Source organism: Sinocyclocheilus rhinocerous, unplaced genomic scaffold (assembly GCF_001515625.1).
Source record: "Sinocyclocheilus rhinocerous isolate Xijiao unplaced genomic scaffold, SAMN03320098_v1.1 scaffold241, whole genome shotgun sequence".
Classification (NCBI taxonomy): Eukaryota; Metazoa; Chordata; class Actinopteri; order Cypriniformes; family Cyprinidae; genus Sinocyclocheilus; species Sinocyclocheilus rhinocerous.
This window is the reverse complement of record NW_015659312.1, coordinates 2,772,186-2,789,866: the sequence shown is the minus strand read 5'-3', so window position 1 is coordinate 2,789,866 and position 17,681 is coordinate 2,772,186. Positions and strand designations below refer to the sequence as shown.

At 36.5% G+C, this 17,681-nt stretch overlaps 1 protein-coding gene across 5 annotated transcripts in view; it reads right to left on the bottom strand.

Moving 5' to 3' along the window:
- Positions 1-756: 756 nt before the first annotated feature.
- LOC107723490 (tyrosine-protein phosphatase non-receptor type 3-like) overlaps positions 757-17,681 on the bottom strand; it is a 27,914-nt gene continuing 10,989 nt past the window's right edge. For 3 of the 5 annotated variants that reach the window (XM_016532138.1, XM_016532137.1, XM_016532136.1), the window contains exons 5-23: positions 14,142-14,220; positions 13,998-14,042; positions 13,096-13,148; positions 12,754-12,871; positions 12,588-12,675; positions 12,368-12,456; positions 11,975-12,038; positions 11,677-11,807; positions 11,422-11,547; positions 11,095-11,208; positions 10,907-10,997; positions 10,207-10,284; positions 10,046-10,102; positions 9,806-9,962; positions 9,511-9,674; positions 9,318-9,408; positions 6,579-6,643; positions 6,304-6,444; positions 5,330-5,893 (exon numbers count right to left, since the gene is read on the bottom strand). In XM_016532138.1, coding sequence (XP_016387624.1) covers positions 5,714-5,893; positions 6,304-6,444; positions 6,579-6,643; positions 9,318-9,408; positions 9,511-9,674; positions 9,806-9,962; positions 10,046-10,102; positions 10,207-10,284; positions 10,907-10,997; positions 11,095-11,208; positions 11,422-11,547; positions 11,677-11,807; positions 11,975-12,038; positions 12,368-12,456; positions 12,588-12,675; positions 12,754-12,871; positions 13,096-13,148; positions 13,998-14,042; positions 14,142-14,220 — 1,931 coding nt within the window. In that variant the 3' untranslated portion in view covers positions 5,330-5,713. Of the gene's footprint in view, positions 1,252-2,672; positions 2,809-2,883; positions 3,020-3,964; positions 3,975-5,329; positions 5,894-6,303; positions 6,445-6,578; positions 6,644-9,317; positions 9,409-9,510; positions 9,675-9,805; positions 9,963-10,045; positions 10,103-10,206; positions 10,285-10,906; positions 10,998-11,094; positions 11,209-11,421; positions 11,548-11,676; positions 11,808-11,974; positions 12,039-12,367; positions 12,457-12,587; positions 12,676-12,753; positions 12,872-13,095; positions 13,149-13,997; positions 14,043-14,141; positions 14,221-17,681 lie in introns of those variants that run through there. The other 2 variants (XM_016532140.1, XM_016532139.1) reach the window with 2 other exon arrangements.

Below are 17,681 nucleotides of genomic sequence, written 5' to 3'. Positions count from 1 at the left end.
TGTGTGTAAACATACTTGGTAATAAAGCTCTTCTGATTCTGATTCTGATTCTGATTCTGAAGTGCGTCAAGTCTGCTATCAGGAAACAGTATGCGCCCAATCGTCAGCATTTCACGCACGCTCATTCGAGCTCCCCACAAGCCATCATCATGAATAAGAGAAGAGGCACAACGTGATAAGAATTACACATTTTATTTATTTATTAACAGAGGTGTATTTAATTATTCTAGTAGTGGTTTGATCAATCTCACAAAGAAGTGTACACGTCACACTTTACCCTCAAAATCAAAATGAAAAAAATGTATATTTAAAGAAAATAGTTTATTTTAGTTTTTTTTTTTAAAATAAGTTTACAATTATGACTTATTTTTTTGGCACAATTTTCAAGACATTTCAAGCTAATTTTAATTTTATCACCCCCCCATTTCTCATTACAAACTACAAAGTCTAGTTTTTATTACTGTAACATGAAAAACCAAAATGGTATAAGCATTTTTAAAGTCTTAATTAATCATGGTAGCATTTGTTGTTCAGCCTTTAATTAAAATGGATTGATTTTAAGTAAATAATTGCAAAACACATTACTGTCATACAATAAAAAAGACATTATCGGATGGATTAATGTAGTAATGAAAATTGGGGAGTAAAATGTGCTTAACTGCTCTGAAAAAAGAGCTTGTAACACTCTAAAGAGAAAGGAAAAAATGAAATCGCATCATATGACCCCTTTAATTCCAAAAAAGAGAGAAACTTAAATATTGTAAAAAGCAGATTTTTAGATCTACGTTTTTATTTTATGCACAATATGAGTTACATGTTTTTCCTCTTAATCTTAGGGTGAAATTTGACCTGAACGTTTCTTGACAGATTTTGTGAGATTCACCTGAATATAGCACTTGGGGTGTGTGTGTGGGACCGAGAAAGAGGGAGTATGTGTGCTGTAGGGCCCTATAAGCTTATACATGTCAAAGTGCTTTATGTTCTTCCTTGATCCGCACAGCTGTCAGAGAGCCACAGCAAGAGAAGAGATTGTCTATCCATTTTTATCCAGACACACCCTCTTCTCCCTGCCCCTTTTTCATCCGTCTTTATTGAGTCGGATCACAGCAGCGGAGCTTCTTCATTCACTTGTGTGTTTTCAAACACTCCCCTCCTGTCCCTCTCTTCTTATCAACTGTTAGGTGTTGAGCTCTTTTTCATTCTCTCTCTGTACACCCTCAGAATGGCCTCACACACAAAGTTGAACTGGCACTGAAAAACAATCATGCACATAGTGTAAGTAATGACAGCACATCCAATAAAATCAATTGAAGATATTAAACCTTTTGATCTAGTGGACAAATCTTCAAAAGCCATTTTAGCCATTCATGGTGTGATGTTACCTCCAAATCACCATGACTGATCACCTTTGACCCTTTCCCATAGTTTTAAATGTCATTGGCTGCATCTGAAATTGTATACTCTAGTCTGAACAAGTACTTCACGACTGTTAAAAAAATATGTTCTATATAGCATGAATGTAATCCAGATATACTACATCTGTCATGTTGTCACTGCCATGTGACCTACAGTATCAGTTGCATCGCTTCACTGGGATTCGCTACACTCTCCCATGGCCTCATGGGATAGTAAAGTATCCACTGGATGCGCATTTCAGAATCTCGCCAGAAACAGTAGGTCATTCAGGTACTTTTTGCCTACGGTTTTATTTTCACATACTGTTTTTGCATACTATATAGTAGGGAAGTATGCATATTTAGATGCTGCCATAGCATTTATTATTTATGGCAATAGAAATTCATTTTTCAACTGACAAAAGTGGTGATGCACCAAGAACTTCTTATATTGGAATGGATAGACGTGTAACACCCTCGAATACATTTTTGTTGTTTTGAAATTTTTTTTTTTAAATGTTCCTTTAACAATTCATGCATCAAAGGGTTAAAGTATAAGTTCACAGATTTTCAACCAGCTTTGTATTGCTGTAATGTCGATAGTATATGTAATTGAACAATGTGTACTCTTTCTCCATGTGACCTGCCCCAAGATTTCTCTGTTCAATAGCAAAAAATAATGCGTTTTGAGTCACCAGGACTTTTGACAGCTCCAGGGCTTTTGTTAAAACTACAGATTGAAGTTCCGCATTTTTGTATCCCCGCCCATGGACAGTCAGATTGACAGAGGGGCAGTGCCAAAATTAAAAGTGCATTATGGGTGTTGAAGTTTTTGGCAAAAGGAAATGCCATAGCCCTTTTTCTCCTTTCACATTTTGTTTTTGAGTTTCTACAGCATAGACAGTCAAGTTTTGTTAAAAGCCCATCTTGCCAACTCTTTTAATGAGTGTGTGACTCCTTTGATCTAAGTGTAAAGGGTCACTGCTGTGTTGTATTTGATCTGAAGATATGTTCTAACTGAATACATAATTGAAGGTTAAGTATGTATTTTCTGCGTTGCATCAAATGGAATTTCCAATGTGTTTTTTGTTTTTTTTAAACCAGCCCGACTGGGTTAAACAGAATAATACTGGTTCAACCAATTGTATGAGTTTGAGGCAAAATGATCAGTTTGTCCATGGAAACAATGTTTTAACTTCTAAAACTATGTTTGGTAGTGCGACATAACATGTCACCTTTAACTTGTGCGTATGTGTCTGTGTGCATGTGTGTTTGTACCGATGTCTGAACCAGCATAGCCCTTTGTTCTCTCATCAAGGTAATGATCTCTAGGGGATATACTGGCTTTTCCTTCTCCATCAGTGTCATGGCTGTCTCCATGGTGATCAACACACCTGTCCGCCCGATCCCAGCACTGCAGAAAAACATTCTCTTGGTAAAATGAACACCTGATAACATCTATGTGTCTGTGTGCTGGAAGTCCTGTCACCTGCAGTGGACCATAAGAGGCACCGACTCCTCTCTCATACTTCTCATTGACTGGACAAAATCCAGGAAGTCTGAGGAATCTTCTGGTACCCCATGATCTGGCCAGGCAACATACTGCAAATGAGTGATCGACCGTTTGTTTAAAAAAAAAAAAAAAAAAAAAAAAAAAAAAGAGAGAGAGAGAAAGAGGGTGAGGCTGAGTGTGAGAGAATGCTTGAATGAGTATGTATAAAAGCAGACAAGTCTAAGCATGCCTTTGTTTTGCCTTATGCAGAAGGATATTTATATGACATTTTCTTTGAATGAAAGCACTACATTTTTTTTATTGCCTATTTATCTTTAGTTTTTTATAAATCAATGTTACCTCAACTACTGGCATAGGAGCACAAAAAGTTTGTATTCATGCTTTTCAGTTGGAATACGCATAAGAACATAAGTTTCTGCTTTTATAAAACCTTAACTGTTCCTCACTTTTGCCGTAACATGAAGTTCATGGAATTTAGGATCAAGTCAGATCATACATGGGTTTTATAAATGAGGTCATTCCTGTCATTCTTTAAATTTTTTTTAACTCTATTACCTAAATGACTTAAAGGGGTCATATGATGCTGCTAAAAAAGAATATTATTTTGTGTATTTGGTGATAAAGAATATCTCTTTGGATTTGAGACTTTAGTCTTTGCAACTTTACAGATCTTCTTTATGCACCAAGAGCTTGTAACACTCCAAAGAGAAAGGAAAAATTTAAAATCGCATCATATGACCCCTTTAATGACAATGACATTTCAAATTCCCTCTCAGCTCTATCATGATCTTATAAGTGGGTGCAAGAGGAAGAAGTGATCTTTAAGTGAGTCACAGTCTGAAGGCCAGAGTGGAAAAAATAATTCATTTATTGTGACAAATCGGGCAGAAAGGAATAATTGGTTCGCAAGCTGTGTGGTACGAAAACTCACACACTGGCATTTTTCCTGTACCCCCCCAATCATCCCTTTCCTCTCTCTCATTTTCTTTATTTTTTTCATCTGTGACACACACACACACCCTATATGGACGACGAACGTGTGATGTAACCTCCGTCTGCTGTCCATGCTGAGATTAACTCCCACCAACAGAGACAACAGATGGGTCTCCTTTCTCCAGCAATGATAGATTGTTTGTGAGTGTGTGAGCATTGTACTGTATGTGCATGTACATGTATGCACATGGTCCCGTGCTCTCGACCACAGCGGTACGTGACCCGTTTGCCATCGCACACAAATGCTCCTACACACTGATGCTCTCACACACAACAAGCTTTTACATTATTATGCCTAAAGTCAAAATTCTGTATTAGATTAAACATTAAACTCCAGCATAATGGGACTGACAGAGCATGAGTAATTACAAACATTTATATAAAGAAACAGAATTTTGCCAAAAATAAGACTAGAATGGCTCTTTAGCATCCTGACCAAGCATACAGCTGTGCATAATTTCATAAAAACTTTTTTGAGGTTTAAAAGCCCCCATGAAATAACTTTAAAAGCGCAGTTTTCTCTCTTATGATGTATTTCCTGTTAAAACAGGAAGTTTGGGAAGGGCTTATCACCACTATGGCTGAATTTGGAATGTCATACTACTATTACTTTTTCTTTATGTAAAGATAAAGAAATAGCAGAAATAGTAAGAATAGTATGCTGTTGCAAATTCAAATGTTCTATGAATCAAATATTCTTACTATTTACTCGTATACATATATCTGTATAATAATATATACTCATACTATTTAGTATTTACTCTTACTCATATATTTTCACTATTTCCACCATATCCAGTATAAGAATAGTTACTCTATTTACTCATATAGCTACTAGTTACTCTTACTATTTATTAGTATATACTCTAATTACTCTTACTCATATACTCTTTTTGGTTCTTGCTAGTTCTGCAATATATAGTCTAAGAAAAGTAAAAGTGGTATTCTAGTATGTTATTCCAAATTCATCCATGGTTTGTGTCTAGCAAACTACTCATTCGGGTTTTCCCCTTACAAAGACATATGCTCAATTCGGAACCAAGTACTAGCATACTACTCTTTCTATTTTTACCAAAATCGTTATGTGGCAGAAATAGTAAGAGTAGTACTGTACACGGTACTGAATTCAGCAATAGTATAAGAATAGTAAAACATGCTGGTGGTAGTAGTAGTTGTTGAGACGAATTCAGTCTATTGATATTAGGTGATATTGAGAAAGTAGTCTCGCGTAGCCAGACCTTCAGACTGATGGCAGAAGGACTTTGAATGGCCAAGGACCGCCCAAGAGGCCATATGACTGACAGGTAAAGCAACCAATCACGTTTCGTTTTGTGCCGTGTCATATTTAGGGGCGTGGAAATGTCCACACAATAACAGACTAGTGTGTAAAACTCTTTAAGTATTTTAAAGAGTGTATGCCACGAACGTTACATATTTCACATACTTTTGAAAATCCAGCATTTAGTTGATCCTGATAATATTGTGTGCCAAATGCATCAGACATTCAGCCAATGGTCCGTGGGCATAACATCTGAGGCTGATACTATTGAGAAAGTTCCTTCTATTCTACAGAGCGTCTGTTTGGACAAAAATCTGTCTAGTGGAGGATGAGTCATCAATATTTTTATTGTAGTTTCCCGGAGAAAGTTTAGAAGTGCATTTCATCAATTCATGAGTACACTAGCATACAGTATATATGACCTAAAATTAACCACAAATTCACATTTAGATTGATAGTGGTCTTTAACAGTGTATATTCATTGAGTGTTATATGCTACTTTATATAAGTGATTTCACTAGCTCTTGTTTGTTTCTACTGCACCTTGCAGAGGTGGTGTCCTTTTAAAAGTATGTCCATTGTTACCTGAGTATTTGTGAGTGTTAGTTCTCGAGTAACATATGCCAGGTTACACTCCTCTGAGTGACAGCACACCTGAAGAAACCCATAATCCCTCACTTCAGGGGGATGCGGCCAATATTGGTGGCACTTGGTCTGTGGAAATGGAAAAGAGATTATTGAGCACAGAAAAAAAATGCACACACGCACTCACACAATTGTGCTCCCTCTTTCCCTCCCTCACACACAGAGTTTATTAAATCATCCCTTTGGATAAAAATGCAGAGCGCTTGGTTACCAAGCAACAGTCAAGTCGAGCCGAAGAATACGGTACTCACAATAAGCTGTCCTTGGGGGACTGGAGGTGTGTGATGGGTGTTTGATGGGTATCGTCTCATTAGTTATTTTGTGTGCGCGCGCGCTTGTTTATAAGAGTTTTTCTGATGTAAAAGTACGTTTCTGTCTTGAGTATGTGTGTGTAATGTTCATGTTAATATTGCAGCACATTGTGTAACTGTGTGTGTAGTTTTTAACTGTTTTCATTTCATGTGTATGTGTTGAAGTACCCGTCCTCTCTCGGTCAGTGTGGTGAGCATGACGATGACACTGACGTTCTGCTCCCACACGCTCCTCCAGAAGTGTGTACAGGTGTGCGGCAGTGGACCCTGAGCTGCTATGTACCGCAAAACACAACCTGCTGGCTCATTCTGACATACACATTGCGGAGTCATCAATATATCATTCAGAGCCATAAATTAAAACTTTTCCATTCACAACAACAAAAAAACTACGAAAAATGAAATAATGAATAGTAATGAGGCAGACAGATAGTGATCCATACCTTCACATGACTGGCATTAATATAATCATCCCCCTCTTCCTGCAGCACCACTCTGGTGCTGTCATCTGAAAGAAAAGTATGAACGAGCAGAGAATGAGGAAGAGGGATTTGCGGATTATGTGAAAACACCTCCTCTGACTAGTTTTAAAGAGCATTACGCCTCATTCCCCGATCGAAAGCTTACACACAAATGAATAAAATGATACGTTTGACCTTACCCCGTAATCTACTCCAGTACGGTAGCTTAGTTCAATCTCATCATGGTCATCCAGCAACCACTCTCTCGTTGTAAAATACAACCCCCTTGAAAATCCTTTTTGAACTTTCAAATGTTCTATTTGAACTTTCAAATGTTCTTTTGAATTTTCAAACCCAACAAAACATGTAATGTTGTTCAAGTATAAGTGAAATCCAGTCCTGGATGACCTGATTGATCAATACAGTGTTCCAGCCATGCTAAAATACACAATAGTGTAACAGCAAAGATGTAAAGCATATGTTCACCTAGCTTACATTTATGCATCATCTAAAGTGACATACATTACATTCACACTTTATCAGAATTCCCTGGGAATTGAACCCATGACCTTGCCGTCGCTAGTGCTGCAATACGACAGGTACTATATTTTCTAGCAGAAGGATGTCACTTAAAGGGTTAGTTCACCCAAAAATGAAAATTAGCCCTTAAATTACTCACCCTCAAGTCATCCTAGGTGTATATGACTTTCTTCTTTCAGACGAATCCAGTTGGAGTTATATTAAAAATTGTCTTTGATCTTTCAAGCTGTTTCATGGCACTCAGCGGGTGTTGCATGCATCAGTCCAAAAGAACTTAATTAAAATGCGCCCATCCATTAAAGCACATCGGTAAAACAGTCCATGTGACATCAGTGGCTCAACTTCAGTTTTGCGAAGCTGCGAGAATACTTTTTGAGTGCAATGAAAACAAAAATAACAATATATTCAACAATTCTTCTTCCCCGAGTTACGTCTTCCGCCATTTTAGAGAGTATCACGCATACGCACGCTTTCCCCCAAGCATAAACAACGCTGATTACGCAGATTACGTTCATACGCGCGCTTTATCCCCCGAACGTAAACAACGCTGATTACGTCGATTACGCTCTTGGGAACTCTCCAAAATGGCGGAAGACGTAACTCGGGGGAGAAGAATTGTGTTATTTTTGTTTTCTTTGCACTCAAAAAGTATTCTCGTAGCTTTCTCGTTGAGCCACTGATGTCACATGGACTGTTTTACCGATGTGCTTACTACGTTTCTGGACTTGGGAACAATTCAGTTGCATTGCTGTCTATGCAGGGTCTGAGAGCTCTCACATTTCATCAAAAATATCTTAATTTGTTTTCCGAAGACGAACGAAGGTCTTACGGGTTTGGAACGACATGAGGGCGAGTAATTAATGACAGAATTTTCATTTTGGGGTGAACTAACCCTTTAATGAAATAGCTTGAAGTTTGTTGAATATATGTCTTTAATATAACTAGGCCTGGTTTTGACAGATTTCACAAATCGATTAGATTCTGTTCTATTCCAATCTCAATTAAATTTGATTTAGATATATTTGGATATATCAGGCACAGTATATATATTTTTTAAGGAAAAACTCAACTGCTACTGTAAATTATACAAGGAAACCTGTAAGCTGGTAATATTACTGTAATATTAAAGGGTTAAAATGCCAAACTACTCAAAACTATGACATTCAATTGCTTTTTATTTTTAGACAAAACAATCAACACTCAAATAACAATTGAGTTGTATACAAACATTTAAATTGCACATAAGGCAGTTTTTATATCAACTTTTTAATGATATAATTATGTTTTTACTCCAATTCAATGTTGAAATATAGACATTTAAATGGCGGCTGTCATAAAACTTATCTTTATTATCACTACAGCGATCTGTCACGGCACATTACAAAGAATGTCAAAACGACATTTATTGTTTGCATTTCGTGATAAAATGGACCGATTGTCAATTTTCAGCACAAGATCAATCTTGTGATTTAAATATCGGTTCATCAAAATTAAAATCAATTATAATCAAAAGCAATAACACCCTAAGGAGCTGTTCACACAGAACACAATTTCCATTCCAATCAGCGACTTTTCCATTGTTTTTCTATGTAAACAAGCTAGACGGACATGTATGACCGCTTGCGTCTTTTGCAGCATCACGCACAAGAGCGTCCACATTTTTAATATGGCATGTCAAGTTAAAAGAATTTCAAGTTTTACACGCAGCACCGATCATCAATGTCAGTTCCAAAAAAGTGGAACAATCAGAAGACTCCGGAGGTGGGGCAAGCATTGCGTGCTTTTGTATACAGTAGCAAGTTGGCATGGCAACTGTTTTATTTGACAGCAACATGGCGGAGGAGGCATTCATAGTGGCTGCATCCGGATACCCTGAATTATATAACATTTCTTCAAGCGACTATCACAACCTGTTTCTTAAAAAAAAAAAAAGAGCCTGGAGAGAAATATTTTTGTTATTGTATCACGTCTCAAAAGTGCATCTTGAGACCCTTGAGTTCTGCGCTGCGGTTTTTTTTATAAAACCATTCCTGAGTTCTGCATCTCGTGTTTTTACATGCAAAGGCACATTCTGTGTGAACGGCCCCTAAGTGTGCTATACTGTGAACATAGGATTTACAGGCCACAATTATTAAATTTAGCATTTGATAAATGTTTATCAGGAAAAGCAATAAAACTTACATGGTAATACATCTTTGTACCGATTCTTGTCCATATTCTCGGACTGTTTCGCTAAAGACATTGACATGCCTTCTTTCTTCCTGTACAACTTCTGCGAGTAGCAAAACACACATACACATGCATAGAAGACAATTATCAGCAATGCACACACATGCCAACTGAGACATGTAGTAAAACGTTCACATGCCCCAACCTCAAAGTGCAGAAGCAATGTGCCGGTGACCAACCCCCTCTCCAGACGGGTCATGGACTCCTCTAGCGTCTCTCCAGATGGCTGAGTGGACAGTGGGGATATTTCACCTGGAAGGGTGAGACCCTCACCTAATTGTAGTGTGGGTTCGGCTCGCAAAGAGACACCTGAAAACAAAGGCTGTTTTGCGGTTTCTGATTGGATGTACAAAATAAATGCACTAGAAACATCAATGATCAAATTAAACCAATTCCCCTCAGATCACATTGGTACACATGCACATCAACAAAAATCGTACCTTTGCGGCGCACAAGCAATGCAAGTTCCTTGCTGTGTGACTCTCGGCTTGCTTTGATGAACATGACCACCTGCTGATGGGTGTGTTCTGAAATGTCCCGCCCATTTATCAACAGCACCTGATCGCCTTCCATGAGTGGAGGCACACAGCGACTGGCCTGCAACACAGTCAATATTTGTACAAATGCAAAAACCAAGAACCCATTTATATTCAAAAGCAACAAGGATTTTTATGGCTTACCGGAGATGCAGGGTTAACATGAGAGATGACCAGGGGCATCTTCTGATCCACGCCTCCCTAAATATTACCCGACAATACTCTGATACATGGTTTCCCACACAAAACTCTATCTGAATGCAATTTTAACAATGATGATAAATACATATTATGAAACAACTCACTTTAACGTTGAAGCCAAACTTCCCATCTTGGTCTGGGCTGATCCTCACAAGGAGCAGATCTCCATCAGCTGTTACACTCTGCGTACATATAACCACAAAATAGACCCTTTGAGACTCGGACCTTTGGTTTAGGTTCACTGTTCAGCAACGTTTTGATTGCTTGTCTGAAATCCAATCAAGCAGTGTTCCTGACCACATCACAGATTCTTATAGATTTTAATCTGTTCCAGGATGAATCTCACAACACCTGTCAAGAACATGTCTGGGAAATTTACTTTACATACACAAAATGAAACCCATTTTTAAGACCAAAAATTATATGTCTAAAGTTACAAATGTATTTATTTTTGCACCATTTTTTATGGCCATTTTCCACCTTCTCTATGACTGTGACTAAGTAAAAGGGCAGTTTGTTCTTCCGTGTCCTTAAGTAACATCTACAAAAAAAAAAAACAGCACTTTGCTGCATTTCCACATTATCTGCAGATCTAATATAGCTTTTAACTGCCCCATCCATCAATCACAACCATCCACACTCTGCACTTAAATATGCCACAGGGAACTTCTTCATTCCAACCACTCATTTTTGACGCAATGATCCTTTGTAAAGACATGCAAAGAAGCTTTAAAGTTAGACCCTGTTATAAATCACATTTCCCTTGATCTTGCATCATCGGCTATTATGTACAGTAACACTCACCTTATCCCAGATGTGCAAATCCTCCTCTTCGGTGATGATATCATCACTATGAGACCAACTACCACTCGTCCGCCCCTCCTCCTGAGTTTTCCTTCAGTGGAATCAGTTTTAATAAGTTACTACGAGTGTGCTATTGAATACATATGGCTGTAAGACTGTGTGCATTTGCATATGTAGAGTAAATTTGCCTGTAAGTATAGAACACGTCTTCACTCTCAGTCACATAGCTCATTTCATTGGTCAGGTTGTCCACAGATGATGGGCGTGGCTTACGGAAGTCATGACGTAAACGAGGACTCCGCCTAAAATGGAAGATATATTCACCAAAGCCCTAAAACGTACAACTTCTTTTGTTCAATGAAATGCATCCTTGCTGAATAAAAGTATTAAATGTTCAAGTATTTTTTACAAATCTTGAATGAAATACATTTCATTGTTTGTTAAAATACATTAAATAGCTCTAATCCATTACTGTAAAGATTAAATACATTCGAGTGTATTCGAGCACTTGTTACCAGTTGGGCGTGTTGGGTGGTGACCGTGAGGGTAGACTCTTTGTCTCGAAGTGTTCCACTGAGTTGAACCTCACCGCAGGGTTTAACATTTTCTCACCAATCAGCTTTCGGTACAGTGGGACAGAGCTATAACAAAAATATATGCAATTAAACACACACTCATTTGATGGACGCAGCAATGAACTCCAATTAACTCCAGCAATAAAGAACACTGTAATTTCTTCGAATGGCTCTGTCGTGACTCTGCCTGCGTACCTAAGTTTTGAGGCAGAGTGAGAGGGTTTCCTATTGTAGAACGTATGGTGGTCCACGCAGGATTTCCATAGGTTCTTACAGGCACGTGAACTTGGCATGGAGAGAGAAACCACGTGGTGACCCAGCTCACCCTGTACCACACAATAAAATGAGGGAAAAAAACAACATAAAAGTCTCACAAAAAGATGTTGATTTTGCAGTATTCAACATCTTTGAGACATTACGTATCTGGCTTTAATATGGTTATTATTTTGCTTTTGTTTTGAAGGGCGAGCATGATTAATCATGCATATCTTACATGTTTCCGACGTAGGTGGACAAAGAACCGTTTTCTTTTGAATGAAATTTTGATGATGTTAATCCTGAAAAAAAGCAGCCATTCAAAAAGCAACCTCCTCGTCAAAAACAAAGTAAACCAGAATCAAAATAAGGGATACCATTTCCAGGGCTCTTAATTACACTAATAACAGTCATTATACTTTTCTACAGTGTTTGTATCTCATCCATTGTAATGATAATCACAGCTCTGACAAACAGAGCCGTAGCACTGTCAAACATCATTCATAACAGCTGTAAGCGTCAACATAAAATGCTTAAAAAGTAAATTTTATAAAGAACACACATCAAGCTTCTACATAATTCCAAAGTGAGCAAAAACATTCAAGAAAGGATCTGACTGGCCAAAACTTACCAGGGGAAAAAACTGGAGCAAATTAAATGGCAAAACAAGGCCACGCCCCCTGATGTAATGCCCACCCAGAGGGCAGGGTTGCTAACATCCTATAAACAGGGATTTAGAATTTTAATTGAATAAATTAGTAACATAATCCACGTTAAAACAACATTACCAGTTATTTATTAAAACTTTGGAAGAAGTTGGAAAAATACAGGATTTTCTACTTAAATGGTACCTGAGCATGATGTAACTCCACTCCATACAGATCTAATGTTCTCGCTGTATTCAAATAGCACAGTTCAGCTTCACTCTGAGACAAACCTCTGAAACATATTCAGACATGTCCAATTAATAAATATGCATGTGTGTGTTTGAATGTATGAATGTGTGTGCTGACATACTTGTGCTGTGGATGCAGCGACTCCACTTTCAGAAGGAACTCCTGGTCTTGGTCAGGGAGAAAATGGGTCTGACTGAGGTATCCGGCAGGAGTTTCAGGGACATAGTCTCCAAGCTCAGCTGTCAATCAAACAGGAGTATTAGAATGCTACGTTTGAGAATCAGTGATTGTATGCGCTTTGTTCAGTCATCTCCAGCTTTGACAGTGCCATTAACCCCAGCTATTTCCTGGAGAAGACTCATGCCTCCTCCAAGCACACAGACACATCCTCTGCAATATCAATAATGTTTCTATGGCAGGGCTGCCAATCACAAAGTGAGAAGGTGTAATTTCCACAACTTACACTGAACAGAGTAAGAAGCCAGTACCACAGCTGAGCTTAAAGGACACTTTAATCTGCAATAAAAACATTCCATCATGTTTTGGGACACAACATACATTGTTGTGACATCAGTTTTTTTATTAGCATTTGTCAATATTAAATATTTTGTCAGCAAATATTTGGTATTTATTTATCAGGGTACAAATGTCCATAGTTGTATATTATCATTTTTATTTATACACAATAGTATGTTTATTAGACCACACATAACCTCACAATCCATGAGTTATATAACTCCCTGAGCTTTAGAACTGCATAACCAGCATCCATCATGTATTATAATGATGTGGGTTGCTGGTATTTTTATGGTATTTTTGATCATACAAGTTGTATAAAAATGGAATTTATAATTCCTCCAACGTATCTTTGGTCTTTTTATCATTTGAACAATATACTTTTTTTCTATAGCAGATTAATCAAAATAAATTAATAGATATCCATCTTTAATACTGTAAATTATAATGTTATGGTAGCATATAAAACAATTGGTTTTACACATAAACGGTATACATTTATAATACTTGCTATTTATTGGTTATCAGCCATGACATGAAAACGTTTGTGTCATCTGCATCAGTTAGAATTAGATATTTCTTTCTCTGTTACATCACTAATACAATAGATTTATATTTCAAATAAATGCTCTTTTGAACTTTCTATTCATCAAAGAATCCTGAAAAAGTATCACAATTTCAACAAACAAGTTAAGCAGCAATGGTGATTTTGATTTACTGATTTTACTGTATTTTTATCAAATAGTTGCAGCCTTGGTGAGCACAAGAAACTTCTTCCAAAAAAACTAAAAATCTTACCAACCCCAAACTTTTGAATGGTAGTGTAGGTGCAAAAACAACTTTATTTACCTCCCCTCACAAATGTCCTTCTTAATTTGCAAGAAATAAAAATGCCTGCAAAACAAAATAAGGGTCAAAAACCTCTCAATCAATTCATATAAATAATATATATATATATTTCTATCTCATTTGCACATAAACAGGGATATGTACCTGGTCTGCTCGTGCTGGAGGGAGTTTGGGTCAGAGATGAAGAACCGCACTCTAAATATTAAAAAGAACGGAGCAGAACCTGAAGGAATAACAGTGGGAGAGAGAGAGAGAGCAGAGGACACAGTCAGAGGAAAAGGACCTCTAAATACATAAATAAATGCAAGTAACAAATATTCACTGATCAGAGTTAAATGTAAGCTCAGTATCATACTATTTCTAAAAAAAGGAAGGCAAAAGGCAATTCCCCAGAAATCTAAGTCAATTTATTAAACCATAATTTAAAGTAAAAAAACAGTTGTCAAAAGACAAATTGCAATCACTGTCTGTGCCTTACTGCATACACATCACGTCTGATGACTCAAGTAAGTTGATTAATTAACCATCTGGTATTGTTCGGTCATTTTAAACTGGAAAAAAAAAGTGTTTTGAAATAAATAAAAAAAAATCGCTACTTTATCGGAATGGTATGAAACTCATTCACGATGCAGGACAAAAGTGCACAGCAATGAAGGGGTGACACTCTAAAATATCAAGAGTGCAAAACAGACACCCCCTACACCAGGGGCGGGTCTACGTGGTGGCCAGGGGTGGCACCGGCCCCCCCTGAAATTTGGCTGGCCACCCCAGGTGCACCCCCTACCAGATGTTTTGCTATAGGCTTGTTTTTAGTATTTATAACTGCATCTGGCAGTGGCGGATCCTGGCCAGTGTAGGCAGCTGCCTAGGGCCGCTTTCTTCTCCTCTTTATACTTAATTTTAGGCACTTTCTATAGCGTGATCTTAATGACAAATGTCGAGAGCGCATAATGTTACGTGATCCATGTAATGCGCGAGCACGAATCTGCACTCGCACGCAGATTTCCTTCACTCACACAAAACTGGACGTGTGCTTTTAAATATACATGGTTCTTTTATGAATTGTCTCTCTCGCTCAGATATACGTGTACGCTCAAACGTTGTCCTCGCATCACTGAAGACCAGAGGAGCTTTTTTTTCTAATTCAGTTGAAGAGTAGGCTTTTCTCACTAAATGGAAGCAAGCTAATTATAGTCAGCCTTATCTAGTTATTTATTTTATTATTTAATACTTATTTTAGTTAAGTGCTTAAATTGTAAATATGCATTTATTAAATTATTTTATTTAGTGCATTTGTATTTTGTTGTTTTAAGAGTAGGCCTAGGCTTTTCTCACTAAATGGAAGCGAGCTGATTATAGTCAGCCTTCTCTAGTTATTTATTTAATTATTTAATACTTATTTTAGTTGTGCTTAAATTGTAAATATGCATTTATTCAATTATTTTATTTAGTGCATTTGTATTTTGTTGTTTTTGTATATAGTTATGCAATAAAAGCGTATCAACCAGGTTCCAGAAATAATCACTGAGGGTGCTTCTGAAATTAGTGAGGGTGCTCTAGTCTTAATGCACATTTTCACATATTTTGTCCCGTCTATTGCTATGGTTATCACTATGTCAATCACTGCTACTTCGAGAGCAAACCCCACATAAATATGCGGATGTCATTCCCGAAACTTTGCAACATGTGTGTGGCCGAAAAACTAAGTTTACATTTTAAATGGATTATAAATGGATTAGAAGCTTAGAAAACTCGCAAAGAGTGCTCTTTATACCCACTAAAAAGCTGTCACTCTTTGTTCATCGCAATCTTACAAAGTTCTGTTATGACCAATGAATCTCACACTGCACAATTAACATATTATTAACTGTATGCTATCATGAAAGGATTCGGATTGTATAACTCAGCACGGAACAAAAACTGGTGTGTTGCAGCCTTTAGATATGAGAGAAACCCAGCATATTCATGAGGATGATGAAATCGTTTTCACTTGAGTAAAGCCTTTAAGTCCTTTTAAGTGTTTTTCTTAATTGAATATGTACAATTTCTCATATGCTAACAATTTATTTGATTTAAATAAAAAATTTGAACTTAATCAATACATTGGGTTACATTGATAAATATTGCATTTGATAAGATAGCATTTGCAGGTTAGCACTTCTTAATAGTGTACCATAGTCCATAGAACACGAAATACTGCCATAATTGAAAAGTAATAAAAAAAAAATAGAAAAACATTTTTTTTATTATTTTCAATGGGAAAAATGTATCATAATTATTGCATAAATATTAAATAGCACCATGAAATTCTCTCAAAATACAAAAGAAAAAAGAAAAAATATTATCGAACAAAAATATATAACATTGATTTCAGTGAAAAAAAATTAATAAAATGTTATTTCAGGTGTCCGGTCACTTTTGACCACGAACAACACAAGTGTGACTCCCAAATGAACAATACCAGAGGGTTAAATCAGCCACCTCAAATCAATATGAACAAACAAACATGTGTCTCCTGATGTGCTTTTAAAGGAAACAAAATTCTTTGTGCTCCTATGACATAACTTATATTACACACTTATCAAACATGTGCATTCTAGGCCTGCATGGAATCGGATTCCACAGAACTTCTGCAGAAAGCCCTACAGATTTCCAAAGAATTTTAGCAGCATTCTGTTTATCCATCCTTTGTGTTTATCATAACCGCATTTCTGTGATAAGAGTTTTAAAGAAATTTAAAAGAAAAAGTAATATGCACAATAATAAAATGCTATATTACTTTATGAAAATAAATGAATAAAAATGATCAATTAAAAAATGTAGAATCTTAAATGCTACAAGTGAATTTATCCCAACATTATAATGTAAAGTATGAAAAATGGATAGACATTGCAGGAATTGAGGAAAAAATAATACATTTAGGGGTGTCGCAATATACCGGTTTTGACGATATTTGTGTTATTTAAAAAACAAAATATCGTTATCTTGTTACTAGGGGGTGTCGTGTAATACTGGTATTGACGATAATCATGATATTTTAAAAATGAAATATCGCTATCATTTTAATTAGGGGTGTCATTATATACCGGTTTGGGTGATAACCATGATATTGCAAGATGAAAAGCACACAGCGCTAAACTCTCACGTGTTTTATGTTTTATTCGCCCTCGCACAGAAAGTCCACAGCGGAGACTCATAGGAGTAATAAAACAAATGACTTTCCAGGAAATCCTTTATATTGACAGCAGCATTATTTTAACAATAGCGACTAATATTTTAATCTCTTAATAGAACAATACGACTAATATTTTAATCTCTTAATAGAACAATACAACTAATATTTTAATCCCTTAATAACAACAGCGACTCATTTTTTTCATCTCTTAATAGAATAATAGTGACTAATATTTTAATCTCTTAACAATAGCAACTAATATTTTAATCTCTTAACAATAGCGACTAATATTTTAATCTCTTAATAGAACAATACAACTAATATTTTAATCCCTTAATAACCATAGCAACTAATATTTTAATCTCTTTATAGAACAATACGACTAATATTTTAATCCCTTAATAACAACAGCGACTAATTTTTAATCTAATAGAATAATAGCAACTAATATTTTAACAATAGCGACAAATATTTTAATCTCTTAATAGAACAATACAACTAATATTTTA